The sequence below is a fragment of the Podospora pseudoanserina genome, chromosome 4, assembly GCF_035222485.1.
Source record: "Podospora pseudoanserina strain CBS 124.78 chromosome 4, whole genome shotgun sequence".
Classification (NCBI taxonomy): domain Eukaryota; kingdom Fungi; phylum Ascomycota; class Sordariomycetes; order Sordariales; family Podosporaceae; genus Podospora; species Podospora pseudoanserina.
Genome location: NC_085923.1, coordinates 3,630,586 through 3,649,966, shown reverse-complemented (window position 1 = coordinate 3,649,966; position 19,381 = coordinate 3,630,586). Strand labels below are relative to the sequence as shown.

The following is a 19,381-nucleotide window of genomic DNA, read 5'->3' as shown; positions in this document are numbered from 1 at the left end:
TTCTTACACGTAATACTGTCTTATGTTGGTTGGGGCGAGGCCTTTGTGTGTGGCCATCTGTGAGACCATAACCGAGACAATTCCAACCAATGAAATCAAATTGTGCCCAGAACCCAGCATCTGTAAAACTCCAAAACGCCTTGCCAATGCAACCTGCAGTAACAGTCTTAGCCAAAGAATGAAAATACGACCGGGCGTCCTGAAAAACTACCACCCTCTTCTTGGCCCTCTCGGACGGAATCCTCCGCCGGCACGGGGGCCTCGTGGCCCCTTATTCCAGCCATCACCGAATCCTCCTCCCGGCCCCGTGGGAACATGTCCCATATCGTCGTCCATTTGCTGCACTCCTCTTCCATGCCCGCCACCACCTCCGCCGCCGCCCTGGTACCTCCCTCTCATTTCCTTGGGGAAAGATTCGTACGCCTTTCTCATCTGGGCGAAGCCTAAGTGCATTTTGCCAAAGAAGTGATCGGCCAAACGCCTGTCATTGTCCAGCCTGCTGAGATAGGCACCACACACATCGCACACCTGTAGCTTCTGATGTCCCGATGGCCCAGACGTCTCACTCAGCGCCTTAAGCTCCTTCTCTTTGTCTGCCTTGGCCGCTTGGGCGTGTCGAACCTTGTAGTACTCGTCGTAAGCTCTTCCTACTTCTCCCGTTTCAGCCAGAATCTCCACCTCCAGGAGGCCATTCGCGATTGTTGAGCCGAGGTCAGAGATAGCCTTCAACAGCGCATTGGTTTGCCGGACTTCATCAGGCGTCTTTTCTAAGCGTCGCTGGAGTGTGTCGATGTTACGGTTGCAGGCATCGATTCGCGAAGACAGGTCGCGCAGGTAGTCGTGCTCGAAGCCGAGTTTCTTCTTTTCGGGGTCTGGGAGGGAGTCGTACTCTTGCTTGAGCGGCTCGGAGTGGACGCGAGGGCAGGGGCCAAGATCTGCCTTTGTGTTGGTGAAGAGGTCATGGGGACAGGTGCCGACGAGATAGGATCGGCAGACTTTTGGGTCGGTTAGGGGAAGCTGGGCGGCGCGGGTGGTGAGGTTGGAGCCCATCAGCTGCTCTAAAGGAGAGTTAGTGACATGAAGGGAGGCAAGGAAGAATAGCGATAGGACGGGATGAGGACTGACCAAGAAGCTTTCGTTGTTCAGCTGCCATGGTTCCGGCCGGCTTTGGGAACAGACAGGCAAATATCTAATCGGAAAGATTGAATGTTGTAAGCGACGCGAGGTTCAGGTATCAGAAAAATAGCGACGAAAAGCGCTGACAACTGGTTACTGGTTTGTATGCTGTGCTGATGTCGACGTCAAGGTGTGGCTGGGATGCTTTTTGGAAAATAAATTGATGGTTTGAGTTCAGCCGCGCTGCAAGGCTGGCGTTGCTGGAAAATGCAACACGTTGGGAGATGTGGGGTCCACCCGTTATTATGGGGCTCTAATTGACCCCTGGGCGCCGCTCGGTGTCTGACAGTGGCCGTCATCTCGTGCGTGCGTCGCGACAGCTAAGACACACACCTACGATGCACTGGCTTCTTGGTCCCTGAAATACATCAAACTTTTTGTCTTCTCTTGTACCTTATGTGTTGCCCGGCGCCAATGGACGGACCGCCGTGATTGTTGGGAAAATGCGTCAACTATTTTCCTTCGCTTTGCTCTCGTTCGTTTCCTTTTCCTCTCTTCTTTCTTCAGCATCCGCCGCCGCGGCAGACTACCACGAACAGCTCGTCCTTCGACCACTGCCGCTGTCGGCACTTTTAGCAAGCTTCAATTTCCGATCCAACACTTCGCTCTCCGAGTTTGAAGCGCACAACTTCCGATTCTTCCCTCGATCGCTCGGACAAATTCTCCAACATGCCGGCACCCAAGAGCTGCACCTGAGGTTTAGCCTGGGGAGGTGGGATTCCGAGAGCTGGGGCGCAAGACCATGGGGCGGCGCCAGGGAAGGGGGAACAGGCGTTGAGCTGTGGGCTTGGCTACAAGCTGCGACGGACGAGGAGTATGACCCTTCACAATGATTTCCGTTCCGCTCACACGAACTGACAGCTTTGGGCTACAGGGCCGATCACAAGTGGCTGACGCTGACGAATGCGCTCTCTGGCCTCTTTTGCGCCTCGCTCAACTTCATCGATGGCACCCGAACCACCCGACCCGTTATGTCCTTCCAGCCCGAGGGCGACCATCCGAATATGACTGCCGCCGACACACATTTGCTCTATGGCGTTCTACCCCATGAGGTGGTGTGCACCGAGAACCTTACCCCTTTCCTGAAGCTTCTACCATGCAAGGGCAAGGCGGGCATTGCCACCCTGCTCGATGGACACAAGCTGTTTGATGCCTCATGGCAGAGCATGGCTATTGATGTCAAGCCTATCTGCCCCGCCGGTGCAGAGTGCGTCTTGCAGATCGAGCTGACCATAGATATGGTCCTTGATATTGACCGGTCCAAACGGCCGAGGGGTATGGGCTTTCCCTGATATTCGAGGGACTGTCATTCGCTAACATGGTCCAGGTAACCCGATTCCTAGGCCCCCTCCCGGCCATGAGCTCCCCTGCAATACCTCGAAATCGTACCACGCGCCCGACACGTGCTTCCCCACCGATCACCAGGCCAACCAAGACTGGACGCTGTCCCAAATCTTTGGCAGAACGATGAAGGGAACATGCCCCTTGACAGACCCAGCCGTTCCACCGGTTTGCCTCCATGTTCCGGATTCGCGCAGCGTTTTTCACTCCGATGGCGTCCTCGAAAAGAAGAATCTCGACCGGGTTTCGCGCTGCTTTGAGATCCAGCCAGACGTTGATTTCGAGATTGTGCTGCCGGCCCCGGAAGATGAGTCAGCTGTTGTCGTCAAACCAGTGACTCCTTTGCTATACGCCGAGCGCAGCTTCACGGGTCATGGCCAGGAACGCGGTGGCGTGCAAACCATCCTACACAACCCAAGTCCCGACACGGAAGTCGAGTTTGTCTACATGGAGTCTCTTCCGTGGTTCATGCGCATCTACCTGCACACCATGTCCGCTCGTATTCAGGGGCAGACCGCCAAGGACGACTCCTTGATCAAGGAGGTCTACTATCGCCCGGCTGTCGACCGCGCAAGGGGCACGCAGCTTGAAGTGCGCATGCGCGTCCCGCCAGCATCCACCGTCTTCTTGACTTACGACTTTGAGAAATCCATTCTCCGATATACCGAATACCCCCCGGATGCCAACAGAGGGTTTGATGTTGCGGCTGCCGTCATTACCATTTTGAGCCCGGCTGCCTACAACCTCCGAACCACGTCCTTGTTGTGCAGTTTGCCGACCCCGGATTTCAGCATGCCATATAACGTTATCATTTTCACTTCTACAGCTATCGCACTGGCATTTGGAGGCATGTTCAATATCCTCGTGAGGAGGTTCGTGGCTGCGGATGAAGGGCCTGAGGTGGGTCTGGCTGCGCTCAAGAAGAGGATTCAGGGGCGTGTTAGTTTGTTGGTGGAAAAGCTCAAGAAGGGCAAGACTGGCAACGCCTCAGATGAATCAGGCACAAAACCTGACAAGCTTGAGACCGTTGACACGGCCCAAAGCATAGAGGGAGCTTTGAAGGAGTGAAGACGTAGAGGGGCCTTGGCACTATGCAAATAATAGAACAGGTGGTCCAATAATTGCCTGGACCATTCTCGGGTGTTCACACTTGCCACCACGCAAGCTTTACCACGGTTCGATGCGGAACAGCACTCAAGTCCGGCGCATGTCCTGCTTGACAAGAATCACCCAACATGAACATCAGCGAAAACTCCAAGCGGTGTGAAGAGCACGTAGAGCACCTTAAAGGAATTTAGGAGGTAGAATGTCCGCAAATAAAATGGACGCCGTCGATTGTTTCCAGAAAGAGTGTTATATCCAATGCCGCTGTATCCAACCTCATAGACGACGTTTACCTACCCTTCAACGTCCTCAGCCCAATCTCCAACCGGCTTCACCCAACTGGGACTGATCACCGTGTTTGTAGCGGTAGGACCTGACGACGGTAGCACTGGAAAGTCCTCAGTTGGCTTGGGCTTTTGACTTGACTTGGTTGTGAGCGGTTGTGACACGGCCGAGGGCTGATGTCCGCCCTTGTTTTGTCTAAACGCCTCCTGCTTTTGTCTGTATGCGTCGTCCGCTTCGAACAAGGTCCTCCCTTGTTTGTTCTGCCTAGAGTTGTGTTTTCCAAATGCATCGCTTTCCTGGTCGACATGTTCACGGCTTGGCTCCTGGGAAGCATACCTGCTTGCTCCCAACCCTGATCCTGTTGATCCCTTTACTTCGCGATTCGCCCCCTTTCTGAAGGCGGCCGCTTGGTCTAAATCCACCTTGTCTTGGTCCCATGGTGCTCTCGTCCCTTTACGACCCTTGTTTTGCATCCGGTCTGCATCATACTTGTTTCTCTCCACCGGGGCCGGCTTCGGCTTGGGCGCATCTCTCGGCTTGCGTTTTCTCAGGCCAGCAGCCTCCTCCTGTTTGCGCTTCAATGCCTCTTCTTCGCCCTTGGCAACAGCAATGGCGTGTTCCTCCTCATCCTGTTTGATCCGTTGGAACTTCCGCTCCTTCTCAACAGAAGCAAGTCTTTTCTCCTCCATCATCTTGTCAGACTCAGCCTGACTCATCCTGGAGCGTTGCATACCGCCACTCAGCGTGCGGATATCGCTCGCCGCGGCGGTGTTGTTGTTTGGCTTCAATTTCCCCCTGTGGACATAGCTTTTCGGACCCGACGGTGCGTTCGCCGGTGTACTGGTGGTATTCGAGGGAGCCGAAGCAGGTGGTACCTTGGTAAAAGACCTGTTGTCATTGCTCTTGTTGTTGGATGCGCGGGATCTGTCTGGGTAGTTATGTCTTGACTGGGCTAGCCCCCCGAGTTGTGCGCGAACAGGAGGGTCTGGTATAACCTCTGCCGCTGGTTGTTGAGAAACCTCGGCGGACTCTGGCTTGAAGGTGGTCGCCGGCGGGGGGTCGACGGCTTCTCCCTCGTACGAGACAGGTTCGATATCGTCGGCAAAGAGGTCATCATCGGTGCGGCCGCCGAACTGATCTTGGTCCATGGTGGATAAGAAAAGAGTTGGGTATGTATTTTGATATCTATATTCTCCGGTCCCAGACCGGATAAAGGCTGTTGTTGGGATGGCAAAGATACTTGGGAAGAATGGGGACCAAAACATGCGACGGTGTTGATGTTGTTGTTGTTTGGATGCACCCTGAAGTGGGGGAATCGAGGGAGGGCTTTGGTTCGAGTTCAGCCCGCATCAGACAAGGCTTGGCACACATCCCCCAGCTGGCAGCAGCTGTGGATGTGTGTGTGGTGTTTCCATCGCAGCCTTGTTTTCTCACTCGCCATCTGAGCTTCAAAACTCTCATCCAAATCAATCAGTCAAATGGAGGGCCTTTTCCCTGATAATGAGCAGCACCCCGAGAACTGCCGCCTGATGGCACCTAGAGTCGAAGCTTCGGTTGAATGATACGGACGTGAGCCGCCTGCTCGCCTTGCTAGCAATACGTCTGGGCCTGTACTGTGCAGCTTGAGAGGGCTGGCTTCTCGGCTGCCACGTGAAATGATGAAGATGAATCGAGGGCTTATCATCAATTCAGTCTGCTACAGTTGTTCAACAAGGGACTCAAGCCAGATGACGTGCGGACGTCGATTGAGTGAAATAACCTGGTGCCAGACATGGCTGGATCTGAATATAGTCTCGTCTTGTTGGCTGACACCTATCAAGCTGTCACGAACTGTCTCAAAGACTCGGCCAGCAGTCTTCGGTGGATCTTCGGACATTCTGTGGCTAACAGTGGCTTATAACTCCTTTGAGATTGTACTCGGAGCCTGCCTGCACCACGAGAAAGGGGATTGGGGGGCCATCGGGCAAACCCCTGCATAATAAAGTGCTCAATTGCGCTCTAACCGGGGCCTTTGCCAGCCAGCAAGGTACATAGCTTTCCGATGAAGGCACATACTACGCAGAGGAGCTGACTGTACCCCTCCTTCCTAAGACTCCGTCCCGAATGACACTGGCCTGCGTCTTTCTCTGCCCTCGCACCTATCATATCATGTGAGGTAGTTCCATGCGAGCATGGCATGCCGGTGGCCTGAAAGTGGACGCTGGAAACAACTTGCTCAACGAAGAGGTAAACGAAGATGCGTGGGTCGTAAGCAGTCGGGTACCCTCTCGACAGGGACCGACTGCCAACCGGGGAGTTTCAAGTCTCAACAGATAACAAGTCATCCCGTCTGTCCCAGACTGATTATGATATGGGATGCGCCCAGGCGCCCCAACGGGACTCCTCCACGCCTTCACGTCTCGATCGAACTACCTGCTACGATCTTGATCAACTCTATCCAGCACAAGCTCGAAAAAGATGCATCACGAGGGTCCCGTGTCAACGATGCCTATGACGTTCGTTCTGTCGACATCAACGCCACTGTTTTGGGCCTCGTGGCAACCCCAAAACGCAGGCGACTACGCGGCAACGTGCATCTTTCTCGTGGTTCTTGCTGCGTGGACACGTGTGTTGATGGCCATCCGGCACACTCTTGAGCGCGCAAGCTGGGGGAGGAAGTCGTCGTACCCAGCATACCACCGACACAAAGTTGGCAGCGACGAGGAGACTGACGAGCACATACATGGCTCCGGCTCCAGCAATGCAATACCAACACTTGCACAGCCTGTCAAACCTGTCAGCGGTGCCCGGATAATCCTAATGGGTTTGCGAAGCTATTGGCTCGACACACCACTCTCATTGAGACTCGCGAGGGCAGGCTTCGATATGGCCATAGCAGGTCATGCATATCTCGTGTAAGTGCTCATATATCTACTGGCCCATCCTTGAGTCTGGGGCTGACCTGTGTATATTCTTTCCAGAATGTTGGCTGTGATGACGATGAACGTCGGATACTTCCTTGCCGTATTGATAGGTGTATTTGCTGGGACCTTCCTGTTTACCGCTGCCAAGGATAACAACGGCGGACACCCAGATGAAGATGAATGTTAGCTAAAGCTCCAAGGAAAGACTCCCTCTTTGATTGACGCCGAAACCGGCTTCTGCCATTTTGTACCTTATGTCAGTCTGATCAAAAGGTCCCCTGCCTTGCTGAGGGGAGGATTGCTCTTTGGATTGTACAGGCACCACGGAAAGAATTGTGTCCTCTCATCATAGATTGGTATCAGTGATACCAATTTATGTCAGTGTCAATCAATATACCACCAAGATTGCCAACCTTAGTTAGACTACTTCCCCCTATATATTTCTATCTTAACTTTTTGCTCTTGCCAATGATGATGACTAACAGAAAGGCTTTTGTAAATAGAATACCCTAGGTAGCAATAGTTAAAGTTTTGAGTTGCACTGAGCATAAGTGGTCGCTTCGTGGCCAGTTGGTTGCTCTTGCCAACCGCTCTTCACTGTTCCATTGACGTTGTCCTACTCCAGCCCTTCTGTGGGCGCAGGGCTTGGGCGCTTTCCAGCCTACCTTACAGCAAGAGGCTTTTTTGGCCAGTATGTGGACAGGGTGAATTGAAACAGTTATCTACCAAGTTTCGTGAGTCATTGTAGTATATGGCTCGTGGCTGAACTTGTTAATCTTTTTACGCAGATGACTAACGGACACTTTTCCCACCACATTATAAGGTCTACAACCTGCCGCTGACCAGCCGACAACAACCTTATCAACCTTTCATATCTTGTACATCATGGCTGGTTTGCATGTAACACCAGCAGTTGTGCCTAGCCATAACCATGCCAGCTTGCAATTTCAAACGGCAACTTCGACGACATGTGAACTGATGGAACCCACCAAGATACCAACTGTTCCAGAGTACGATACATCGTGGTATCGACGACAGTTCATCAAGTACATCAGGAGCCCATTATATCGACTACCTGAGGAGCTTCTCCTCTATATCGCCAAGGATCTGACAGACGAAATCACCCAACAAATACTTCGCTATACATGTAGTTTGTTTCTCCGCATCGTCTCGGGGCTATAAGTGTGGCACATCACTCCGCCGCCGAACGTATCCCCGGATGAAACAAACTGGCAGCTGGCGGTGTGGCCATTGCACGGAAGCAAGGCTGACAGACGCCGACAAAAGCCTCAAGTGGCAGATCTTCTCCGAGAAGATAATGGCCTTGGAAAGTGTGTCTGCTGCCGCGGTGCGATGTTAGTCGGATATGTCAAATGGCGACTGCTGGGCAGCAGACCTTTTGGCAACCTGACACTGTGGTGCCACGCCTGCCAAGGAAGCCACCCCTGGTTCCTGTTCTCATTAAGCCAACGCCAGGAGTCAAATTTTCGTCGCATCTGTATTAGGACCCAGGGTGCTGTGAGAATGTGTGCCCACAAAGTGATCAGGTGGGCAGACCTCGTTGGACACGCCACTGAGAGGGGAAGGACGCCAATTCACTTACATGGCATCCTTTGCTCTTCCTGTGCGAACTCCACATATACCACGGCTGCATACGCTCCATTCGTCTTCCGGCCTTTAACCAACGGCCAGATGCAACTCATCGATCCTCGTCCTGTATCGGTTCACATTGGTTGGACCTACGTGGCCTTCGACCTCAGCACTTCAGTCCCAGTTTCGAGACAGTATCTCCGCGGCTGTTTATTTCTCCAAAACCAGGCTGCGTCTGGAAATAGACTCTGTTCCCATGTCACATTTCCGGACGGCCAATTACTGTTGCCGTTCGAGCACAATCAGTGCGCATGCCTCGACCCTCCCGAAACCCCTTTGCAACCCCGGAAAACTTGGCAGCCCGTCAGTCATGGCTGTCTTTATAGCCGGGACTCGATGGAGCTGTGCTGCCGCTGTCGTTCGATCAAAGAGCCTCATCGTCGTGGGCACTTTTTCACCTTATGACAAGGAATGGTCGGCGATCTTCACATCTCAAACAAAGATGTCTTGCCACTCATATCAGTGCTCCGAGTGCGACGCACAGTACTATTGGATCCAGGAAGGTGATTCCGGTCGTATCTATCTCAAGTGTCTGAGAAGAATCTCCACACCCTTGGAACAAAAGCTGGCGCCTACTTCTAGGGCTCTAGGGAATGACTCCGAAGTTTGGACCCAGACACCTGGGGGATCACGGCAGACCATGAACTGAAGCATGTAGTTTGGTGCCTAGATGCAGCATGCACCACAAACTCCCGCTGGCACGAACTGCTGCGGCTGTTGTTGCGTTAACATTATACCCCTGACTAGAATTGATCGTCCATGGCATAAAAGCACCAATATCGAGGTCCATTTGCCATCAGAGAACGCCCAGCTTCTCTCTCCCCTTCCCCATGCTACAAAACACAATACAGGCTCACGGTTGCCATACGCACTACACAACCTCCAACAAGTCATGCACTGCTCGTCCCGAAACACTATGGAATGGAAGGGTTAGACAACAAAATTCCTGTCAACCTAGACATCGCCCACCAAGGATTGAGGACTTTCAAGATCTCATTACCGCAAAAAGAAGAGAAAATCTAGGGGGACAGAACACAAAAGGCTTCTACTGCATTAGATAGATATCCCAAGAGATTATAGAATCCAAGGTTTAACTTTCCATCAGGATCCCTATAGTGAGATCCCAAATCTTTGTGTGGAACCAAAGGACATCCTACCCACAGGGTAGGCCGGGTGGCATATATCTCTACACTTTGTGATTTGAACCACGCGTATTACCAGCCTTTGACTTTAGACGATTGCCATTCTCCACCTAAAACTCCTGCTGATTTGATGTCATGCAGACGGCGACCAGTGTAAGTGACTGGACTGACCTGTGATTGTCACCAATAGCCTGCCCAAAATCGATTCTTTGTCTGACATGCAAGGTTCCTGTCTTGATCTTCTCGCTTCCCATCTTATTGGCGGACGGTCAACTCTCTCTGCACCCCCAAACCAACATCCACTGCCGTCTCTCTCTTTCATTGGCTGGGACATTCCGTATCAACTCCCGCAACCGATTACTCCGTACTGTACATCGTGTCACAGCCCACGATAACATCAATCTCACCCGATATGAACCCCCCTCTTTTGCCCCCCTCCGCCATCAACTTACCTATCTACACCCCAAACCACACCCATCACAATGTCCTCCAACACCGCCGCCTGGCTCACCTCCAAAAACTCCTCCCCCTTGGACATCAAACCCGCCCCATCACCCCCCTCCCCGCCCCCAGCCAACTTCCTCGTCATCAAATCCCAAGCCGTGGCCATAAACCCAGTAGACTGGTTCATCCAATCCCCCGGCAACCCCCTCTTCTCCTACCTCCGGTACCCCGTCATCCTCGGTTCCGACGTTGCCGGCACGGTAGTCCGCTCCTCCTCCCATCTGTTCGTCCCCGGCGACAGGGTCGTCGCTCACGCCTTCGGGACAGACCGCCGGTCTAACTCTTCGGCCGAGGGCGCGTTTCAGGAGTACGTCCTTGTTCGTGAGCACCTCGTTGCCAGGATACCCGATCATGTCCGTTTCGAGCAGGCGGCTGTTTTACCTTTGGGGTTTTCGACTGCCGCCACGGCGCTGTTTCTGGGGCGGGATCAGGGCGGGTTGGGGTTGGCGTTGCCGACTTCGCCGAGGGGAGATGACAAGAATCAGGTGGTTATTGTGTGGGCTGGGGCGACGAGCGTGGGGAGTAACGCGATCCAGCTTGCCAGAGCGGGGGGGTATGAGGTTTATACTACTGCTTCGGTGGGTAATTGGGAGCATGTCCGGCGATTGGGGGCGGCGGAGGTGTGGGATTACAAGAGTGAGAGTGTGGTGGGGGACATGATTGGCAAGCTAAAGAGTGAGAACAAGGTGTGTGCTGGGGCTGTGGCGATTGGGGCAGGGGCATTGCCAAGATGTATCGACATCTTGGGTGGCTCCCGGACTGTGGAGGGTCAGCCAAAGTTTGTTTCGCAGGTAAGCGGGTCCAAGGATCCCGGCGAGTTCCTTGGGTTGGGGGCGTTTGGGATGGTGAAGCTTGTGGTTGATATGGTATGGGCTGGTATCACGACAGTGGCCAAGGCCAAGATCAAGGGCGTGGGGTACAAGTTCATCTGGGGAAGTGATATTGGTGATGACAAGAACAAAGACGTGGCTAAAGCGATATGGAATGTGTACTTGGCGCAGGCATTAGGGAAGGGTGAGTTTGTGCCGTCGCCTGAGCCACAAGTTGTCGAAGGGAAAGGGTTAGAGAAGATCCAAGAGGGTTTCGACACCTGTAAGAAGGGTGTGTCGGCGGCCAAAGTGGTCGTTCTCGTGTAGAGTGCCTAAACCCGTATTGTTCAGATATCGCTCGCTGCCTTGGATGTCAGTAGTCAAAGCGTTGTCAGAGTTGAACAGCAAGTTACATGGAATTGGCCTATACTATGAGACATCTCGGTAATATTGAACTTTTTTCTTTCAATTTATCAATCTACGGGTATCCAAATTTGTACAAGAAAAGAAAAGAAAATAGGTAGGTGACTACGATCCAGGCGCTTACCGGTTAGGTGCAGATAGCTCCCATAGGGACAAGCTGAGGAAATACCTTGCCTGCCACCTTACAGAAGCAGAAGCTGCCAACCTTGTTGCAGGGAGTTCCCCTGAGAGGAGGAGGGGCGGGAGCTGGGACAGGAGCTGGAGCCGGGACAGGAGCCGGGGCAGGAGTGGGCAGAGCACCACCACTGGAAGGAAACTCAGTTGTGGGGTCAATGGGAATAATTGTAGTGAGTTTGCTAGTAGGCTCAATTGGGATGATGGTGGTGAGCTTGGTGGGGTCCTCAATAGGAGTGATGGCACTGATCTTGGTAGGCTCGTCAATAGGGGTGATGGCGCTGATCTTGGTGGAATCATCGATGGGAGTGATAGCACTAATCTTGGTGGGCTTGTCTTCGATAGGAGTGATGGCAGTGATTTGCCTAGGTCCCACGACTACAACTTTGGAGACATACTTGACGCTCCTCTTGCTCAAAGGGGTCCCAAATGAACAAGTCGTATCAGGAGCCACTGCCTGAGATGTAGCAATACCTCCGTTGCAGATTCCAAACTCGGATGGCGAGAAGCACAAGAGCCTACCCTCTGGGGAGCAAGGAACGCCGACCAACTCCGGAATGACGACGGCAGAGGTTGTAGTGGGAATAACCACAACTGAGGTCTCCAAAGAAGTAGGTGTGATTGTTGTAATATCCTCCTCTGGAGAGGTAGCAGTGGGAGGGACGGTGGCAGAGCTAGTAGAGGTGATCAAAGTAGACGACTGACCTTGGGTGGGAGCAGGAGCACGAGCAGCCCCAGAGTCTCCGTCAAAAGTAGGAACGCCAGCAGCCTTCTCGCAAGTCCCCTCGCTGCCGGGAGCAGGTTGCTCAAGAACCTTTCCGAACTTATCAGGATTGGGAATGTTGAGAACACCATTGTTGGTGGTACACTCACCGCGAATGTTGGCCACGAACATCTGAGGAAGCGAGTTGAAAAAGGTCGTATCGTCGGAGCCACCGCTGATCTTGACAGGGGCGCAGTTCATGTAGACCTCACGATTGCCGATCTTGTTGTACCAAGTCCAGGCGAAGGTAGCGTTCGCGTTTGGCATATCCTTCGGGATAGGAACGTTGAACTGTCTAACGCACTCGACTCCAGAATCATTGCCGCACTGGGGAGAGTCAGCACGGCCGTCTTGATCAGGTTGGGCGGCGGGCAAGTTGCCAGCTGCAGAGACAGGACACCCTCCAATCAAAGTGTAGATTGTCTTCCACTTTGACTTGTCAGCCGGGGGCGGGAAGTCATAGATGACACTGAACTGGCAAGAACCGCCACCATGCTGGGCACCGCCGGTGAACTTAACGAGCTGCTCGGTACCGGCCTGCATGGATGTCACCTCGACAACATCGGTGTTGCCCTGGCATGGGAAGGGAAGCGCCCCAAGAGAATCGACTTGAACGAGGGAGCTGGTCCCGTGGTAGTTGTAAGGGATGGGAGTGTTCATAATGAGATGGGCTCTGGCCGCTTGAGCAGCCAGGGCTGTAGCTAGGAAAGACGCAGTATGCATGATGATGATGCGTATAAGGTAAGGTAAGAGATGATGTTGGTGAAAATTTTCTAGAAACCCCAAATCTTGCCTGCTTATATGATGCCCGGCCTTCTGGTCTTATATGTATCAAGGGATAGTGCCAGGACAATGAATCATGTCTAGACTTTGTCTAGAAGGCAATAGCCACACCAAAGGTTACCACAACCGTAGTCCAGCAATAGCATACAAATAAAGAGAAGATAGTTTGGGGACAATGCTGCCAAGATCCACCACGTGGTGACAAAGAGGATTGTTCTTGAAACAGGACAATTTAAGCAAAGAACCATCGACGATGATATTATCAAGGCACTCGGCGGGCAGCTACTGAATGTTTCATGCCACTGTCCTGGTAGTTTCTGGCAATATCAGGAACCTCTCCATTATCTCATGTCCAATATACCGGTGGTTTGCTTACTCCGAACCATCACAAGACGTTACAGCGGCTTCTCTTGCGCAGGTTCACCGACTGGCAGTAAGTTCCGGCCTAAGACTGCCTTTACTTTCAAATGCCCTCAGTATAGCCAAGCTCGCAATCGGATACGACATGATACGGTCATGAAGCCCCCACTTGGCAATCTCCTCTCGAATCAAGCCCTTCGCTGTTTGGTGTTCGACGACCCAGCCTGCTGGGCCAAATAATTTTTTTGGTTTGCTCCTTTTCTTCCTCGAGTTCCTCGAACGTGATGCCTCCAACCCTTGTGGCACTGACTGCATGCCAACACATCTGGTCGCTATGAGACCAAGGGATGTCGTAATCATCTTGAGCATGAATAATGGTGATGTGATACTTTTGATCTTCGCCCGACATCTCCTCACAATGGCGAACAAAGGCCGGAATGTTTGTCTTTGCTGGGCCATTTGCTGACAATGAGCTTGTTGAAGAACGCAAGAAGTCGAGGGAAGGGAGCCAAAGGACCCAGGAGTGGAATAGTACCAGCCACGCGGTAAGTTGTTGTCAGTCACTCCACATCCACAAAAGGTGCAACAAACACGATGCCCGCAAAGAGAATTGGGTCTGGCTGCGCAGCTAGATGGCGCACAAGTGATGCCAGTCCCTATCGACTGCTCAAAAACGACGATTCGTGAACGGGGGATACTGGCTTCCTTGATGGCCCAGTCAACCAAAGTGAGAGCGTCAATGAGAAGACCTTCTTCGGATGGTGAGCCCCCGCTGATTCCAAACCACGATAATCAAACGCAACGGTATGTATCCGGCCTGGGGCACCCGCTGACATGGCCCGGTAGCTTGGTGGTCGCCAACCGGAACCCAGTGTGCCTGCGGCCCCGTGGAGGTAAAGGATCAGGAGGGCCTCGGGATCATCCTGAAGCAGCTGGAAACCACGACGCTTGGTAATGTCTTGGGAATTTGCCGTTGGTTCTTTGATGAGCTCCTCTCCATGCTGGCGATAGAGTTAAAGCGGGAGCATATGCCAGGCCTGCAGCGTGACTCTGTCCGGGGCCCGGAGAGTGAATGGGGATACTTCGTTGCGCAAGAAGCCCCATTGCTCAGGCACAGTGATGTCTTGAAACCAGGAAAGAGTCGCCCTGTGCAAGTAAAAGACTTGATTTTGAAAAAATGGGATAGCGAGGATAGTGAGGAAAATAAAGCATCCAACAACAAAAACACCAAAAATGTAAACCGCCGAGTATAGGACTGAATTGAGGGACATGGGAGGTGGCATGCTGCATCTGCAAGCTATAGTCGGTACCTTATTTCGTCGACAAAGCTCGACGGGCAGTCGAAATGTAGGAATAAAATAGCAAGGAATATGAATATGAATGTTTGGTTGCAGCACCCGGAAGTCTAGAACAACCTGAGACTTTCCGCGGTGCGAGATAATTCAACTCCAGGCCCATGATGAAATATGCAGACTGCTCCGTGTAAGGCACATATCACTATACGGGCAACCTGGCAAGGGGCTTCTGGTTCTGGCCAACTACCTGGTACCCAAACTCCAACAGCAGCTATATGTTGGCCAACAGTAATCGTTGTTGTTATTGTCGATGTGCATTCAGCTGCACGAGGTACTTGGGCTTGGTCCTGAAACCAGCTGGTGCCACTTTTGGTTCCCCAGGTTGGAAAGGTATGTAAAGCGAGGTCCAGCTCAGTAACTGCTCTATAACTGATAGGTATTCTTGAGCAAAGTTGGACTCGAGTTCCACACCAGAAAGTTTACCCACTTTACGATATCTCACCTTACGATTCAATCTATCGCGGTTGTCTGCTTTCTTTCATCCCGGAGGCGTGTGACTCGATTTCCGTTTTGAGCAGCAAGAGACAGGCGACCGGGTCGCGAGACAGGAGGTAGAATGAGCAGCAAGAGACAGGCGACCAGGTCGCGAGACAGGAGGTAGAATGAGCAGCAAAGCGGATACCAAAGCCCTCGAGCCGGAAGTGATAGCATCTGCCTCTTTGGAAGCTTATAACGGCCGCGTTAAAGGGTGGGTTGGTGAGCCGGATTTCCGCGGAACTTGGGGGATCCTTTGGACGTCACTTGTTACTATATTTATCTGCACTTTCACTCTTCTCTGCTTGAATGTCCCACAGAAGTCAGACGCGTTTTACATCCTCTTCCGCCGTCGGGTCCTATGGATGCTCTTGGCTATTCTAGCGCCAGAAATTGTTCTCACCTATGCCGCGGGGCGGCGGAGCAGAGCTCGTCACTCTGTTCACGACTTCCACAGCTCCGGCCACACCCAGTGGAATGGACCATGAGAATGGCCTTCTTTGCCGATGTGGGAGGCTTCGTGTTCGAAGCGGCAGCCAGTGGCCCCTTTCCCCTGAATGCCAAGCAACTTCACTGGTTACTTGTTAACAATCATATCGAAGATCCCGAAACCGATGTCGGCGAGATCGAGTACAAGTCAAAACAGGACCGGTTTGCACGCCTCATCACATCCTTTCAGGTTGGCTACACAATCCTACACGCGATTGGTCGGGCCGGACAGCGACTGGCTATCACGACGCTCGAGTTGAACACTATGGACATCGTGGTATGCTCTCTAATGACTGCTTACGCTTGGCTTCACAAGCGGGCCGATGTCAGGACACTGATAAGGCTTGCGACAAGAACAGCGATCGGCGATATTATGGGCGATCGGCCATGGAGAACCACACCATTAGATTTCATCGATGAGAACGGTCCGGGCCGGGCACTCAATGTCCAACCGTTCATGAAAATGCCAGTGATCCCGCCCGACCAGCCGATTCAGCGTATCCCCAACGACCGGTTTCCGATGAACCCATACGGTGCACAAGAATATTTCTTGTGTTTTGCGAAACTTTTGTTTACTGCTGTTCATGTGGCTGGATGGAACTTTTCCTTTCCAACTACAACGGAAAAGGTGTTGTGGAGAGTATCCAGCTCGATACCGTTTGGTGTCACGGCAGCATTTTGGGTTCTCGAAAGAACAGCGTCTTGGATACGCCTTGGGAGATGGAAGTGGATCTATCTCTGGATAGCAAACAAAGGCCGCTATTCCCGATTCTGAGCAAGCAAGGATAGAAAAACTGAGGGCCAAAGCGGCACGTGAACCTACCACTCTACCACTTGCATGGGGGTTCTGGACGATTGGGCTTGTTGCTTTGCTGTAGGGGATCGCTAAGATGTACTTAATCCTCGCGGCGTTTCTGGCGCTGCGAGACATTGATGCCACAGCTTACATGAATATGAGGTGGTTGATGTATCTACCTCATATATAGAGTGACGGTATACCAAGTTGCCCACCCGTTGGAATTCTGGGTACGCCACTCCTCGGCACTGCGTCTACAAGACGGCGATCGATTCCTAAAATTACGTCAAACTGTGTCACTCTGACCAACGTTCATCGTCAAAATTTCCGCGGCATCGTAGCGACGTGTTTCAGTTATGCAATTTTCTTTGGAATGCACTCGGCCGAGTGAGCATCACTGCTTATCCGCCCAAAATATTATCTTTTCGTTGCGATGGAGGATAAATAGACACAAGTTGTCCTGATGCGCTGAATCTAGAGTGGAGTTTCCCACAAGCGCTGAATAGTAAACCCTCCGTGACCACATCCAAACAAAGAGTCTGGCCCACAATGAAGCTCTTTTCGTTCCTGATCTGCTCCTTGCTCCTTGCCTTCGCGGCAGCTCAAAGTACATACATCCCCACGTTGTATGACACCTGATATGATATGACTCTAACACCAAACAGCTTGTTCAGCCGACATCTGTCGCAGCCGCATCAACCAATACGCCACACAGACCGGCCGAGCATTCTGCTTCACCTACCTCACGCCTGTCGTCGTTGCTACCCAAACGCTGAGGGTTACTGCAGTTGCTACACGAGTCAGCACGTCTATTCCGAGCACGCGCACCGTCACAGCTACGTAGGTTTTATCTCTTGGTTTCAAGGTTCGACCAATGCCACCAGCTAGCTAACCTCCGTTCCCACAGAGCAACCGGCGTCACTACCATAGTGAGACGCCAGATTCTGCCGGCCTCGGTATCATCAGCCATCGCATCAGCGTGTACGAACAATGCGTCAAGGATTAGCAGCGCCTGTACGTGCTATCTTGCTGGGCGATAAAGTGTCAGGGAAGTGAAAAGTATCTAGGAAGGAAGGGAAGGCATTGCGTCACGGCAGAGGCTGGGGATGGCGCATGGTAGGTAGGTAGGTAAGTAGGGTAATTTTCAAAAATGGAAATCAGTATTTAAACCGAAATCTCCTTCACCTTGGCGCCCCCAGATCCAGACTCTAGCAATCCTTCCAAAACCTCCAAGTCCTTGAACGCTTCCTCGGGAGTCTGCAGACCGTCGACCTTTCCAGTGCCGGCCTTGATAGCCCGTGCAAACACAGCCACCTCCTCGCCAACACCAGAGCTGTACTCAAATTCTTTCTTGCTCTCCCCCTCCTTGGTCACAGTCTTGACCTCGGTTGGGCTCCAGCTGACAGTTCCATTGGTTGTGATGATCTCCAAATCCGTCCCGTTCTTGAACTCGGTCCCAAAAGAAAGCACAATCGAGCCATTCACGCCCTGCTTGGTCGAAGCAACACCGTGGATGGTATCCAAAGGCTGTAATCTCTCTTCCAAAAGAGCGGTATACGCAGCCACCTTGCTCAACTCCTGTCCAGAAGCCCCAAGCAAGTATCGCAGCGCAGCCACAAAATGCACTCCACCGTCCAGCAAGAATCCACCCTGGTAGTCAGGAACCTTGCGCCCTATTCCATGTCCATGTTAGCATCTTACTTTCCCTTCCCATAGGTAGGTAGCCAGAACAAACTCACACTGAGTGTTGAAATACTTGTTATCCTCCGCCACCCACCCAAACTTCTCCAGCTTGAAGCTCACCACCCGGCCTCCAATCCTCTTGACCTCCTCCCCAGCAAACACCAAACTCTTCATGAACCGAAAGTTCTCCGCCACACCCCACAGCGGCTTCTTCTCGGCTGGCAATTCAGTCTCGTACCACTTGATCAACTCCCTTGCCCCCTTGACATCGGCCGCGACGGGCTTCTCGGAAAGGACGTGCTTTCCGGCCTTGAGAGCAGCTTTGATCACCTCGGGCTGGGCCAGAATAGGCAACGCAACGTCCACGGCGACGATGTCGTCTCTCTTGAGGAGGTCAGCCAGGCCGCGGCCGGGCTCGGAGGGGGAGTCATAGTAGATGTCTGGCTTGGGGCCGTCGGCGGGGAGGGCGTCGGCTAGGGCGACGGAGGAGGTCTGAGAACGGGAGTAGACTGCTTTGAGGGAGAGCAAGTTTGGGGAGGCGAGGATGGCGGGGAGGTGTTCTGCATTTCGTGTTAGCCTTGCTGCGTACTGGTGGTGGTGATGGTTCTGGTGATGTGGAATGCTGGTGGGAATGGAGGCAATGACGTAAGGGGTGTGAAAGGGGCTGTTTTCATTTTTTGTGGGGCAGTTGTTGATGGGAAAGGACCAAAACATACCATGACGGGCAAAGATGCCGGCACCAAGGAGAGCGATTCCTGCCATTTTTCCTGATGTTTTTGTCGAGTTGGTAGAGAATTCTGGTGATGGGAATGGAAGACAAATGAGGGGGGTTATTTTATTCTGGAATTCAATTACTCATCAATCCTGATACGAAGGAACTTTGAGGAATAGAGCCTCCGACCAGCACTGAGTGGATGACGATGTGTCGAGAGTGGAGAACGGGAGATGCTGCAGCTGTCGGGAATCGGGCCGGCCGAGATAGAACGGGGAAAGGCTTTTTCCTTGGCGAGTTCCAGCTGCCGCGCTGTCGGGTGTCACGCGGCGGGAGGGAGATGCCGTGCGCGCCGGTTGGAATGTGTTGATTCATGCCTGACGGGAGACGGAAAGAAACCAAGACGACAGAATGGAATCTGCCATGCATTTACGAAGGGAAGATTGGAATGAGGG

At 52.6% G+C, this 19,381-nt stretch overlaps 8 protein-coding genes across 8 annotated transcripts; 4 read left to right on the top strand and 4 right to left on the bottom strand.

The window, feature by feature from the left end:
• Nucleotides 1–207: 207 nt before the first annotated feature.
• Nucleotides 208–1,317, bottom strand: LUC7 (splicing factor; the record flags this gene model as incomplete). Its single annotated transcript, XM_062946767.1, has 2 exons — nt 1,126–1,317; nt 208–1,058 (listed from the first exon to the last, which is right to left on the bottom strand). Exons 1-2 carry the CDS (start codon nt 1,151–1,153, stop codon nt 208–210), a joined length of 879 nt encoding a protein of 292 aa, XP_062800980.1. The 5' UTR covers nt 1,154–1,317.
• Nucleotides 1,318–1,470: 153 nt separating this feature from the next.
• Nucleotides 1,471–3,896, top strand: GPI16 (Subunit of the glycosylphosphatidylinositol transamidase complex-like protein). Its single transcript, XM_062946768.1, has 3 exons — nt 1,471–1,990; nt 2,051–2,451; nt 2,504–3,896. The coding sequence occupies exons 1-3, from the start codon at nt 1,620–1,622 to the stop codon at nt 3,583–3,585; spliced, it is 1,854 nt and encodes a 617-aa protein (XP_062800979.1). The 5' UTR covers nt 1,471–1,619; the 3' UTR covers nt 3,586–3,896.
• Nucleotides 3,897–3,914: 18 nt separating this feature from the next.
• Nucleotides 3,915–5,054, bottom strand: QC764_404760 (uncharacterized protein; the record flags this gene model as incomplete). The annotated part of the gene is made up of 1 exon (XM_062946769.1): nt 3,915–5,054. One exon carries the CDS (start codon nt 5,052–5,054, stop codon nt 3,915–3,917), a length of 1,140 nt encoding a protein of 379 aa, XP_062800978.1.
• Nucleotides 5,055–5,366: 312 nt separating this feature from the next.
• Nucleotides 5,367–7,353, top strand: QC764_404770 (uncharacterized protein). Its single transcript, XM_062946770.1, has 3 exons — nt 5,367–5,932; nt 5,998–6,800; nt 6,867–7,353. Exons 2-3 carry the CDS (start codon nt 6,364–6,366, stop codon nt 6,994–6,996), a joined length of 567 nt encoding a protein of 188 aa, XP_062800977.1. The 5' UTR covers nt 5,367–5,932; nt 5,998–6,363; the 3' UTR covers nt 6,997–7,353.
• Nucleotides 7,354–10,083: 2,730 nt separating this feature from the next.
• QC764_404780 (uncharacterized protein) lies at nt 10,084–11,241 on the top strand (the record flags this gene model as incomplete). Its single annotated transcript, XM_062946771.1, has 1 exon — nt 10,084–11,241. One exon carries the CDS (start codon nt 10,084–10,086, stop codon nt 11,239–11,241), a length of 1,158 nt encoding a protein of 385 aa, XP_062800976.1.
• Nucleotides 11,242–11,464: 223 nt separating this feature from the next.
• On the bottom strand, nt 11,465–12,997 carry QC764_404790 (uncharacterized protein; the record flags this gene model as incomplete). Its single annotated transcript, XM_062946772.1, has 1 exon — nt 11,465–12,997. The coding sequence occupies one exon, from the start codon at nt 12,995–12,997 to the stop codon at nt 11,465–11,467; it is 1,533 nt and encodes a 510-aa protein (XP_062800975.1).
• A 2,739-nt stretch (nt 12,998–15,736) lies between these two features.
• On the top strand, nt 15,737–17,701 carry QC764_0071510 (uncharacterized protein; the record flags this gene model as incomplete). The annotated part of the gene is made up of 3 exons (XM_062940652.1): nt 15,737–16,268; nt 17,197–17,371; nt 17,441–17,701. 3 exons carry the CDS (start codon nt 15,737–15,739, stop codon nt 17,535–17,537), a joined length of 804 nt encoding a protein of 267 aa, XP_062800974.1. The 3' UTR covers nt 17,538–17,701.
• QC764_404810 (uncharacterized protein) lies at nt 17,658–19,323 on the bottom strand. The gene is made up of 3 exons (XM_062946773.1): nt 18,931–19,323; nt 18,271–18,774; nt 17,658–18,204 (listed from the first exon to the last, which is right to left on the bottom strand). The coding sequence occupies exons 1-3, from the start codon at nt 18,974–18,976 to the stop codon at nt 17,696–17,698; spliced, it is 1,059 nt and encodes a 352-aa protein (XP_062800973.1). The 5' UTR covers nt 18,977–19,323; the 3' UTR covers nt 17,658–17,695.
• Nucleotides 19,324–19,381: the final 58 nt, after the last annotated feature.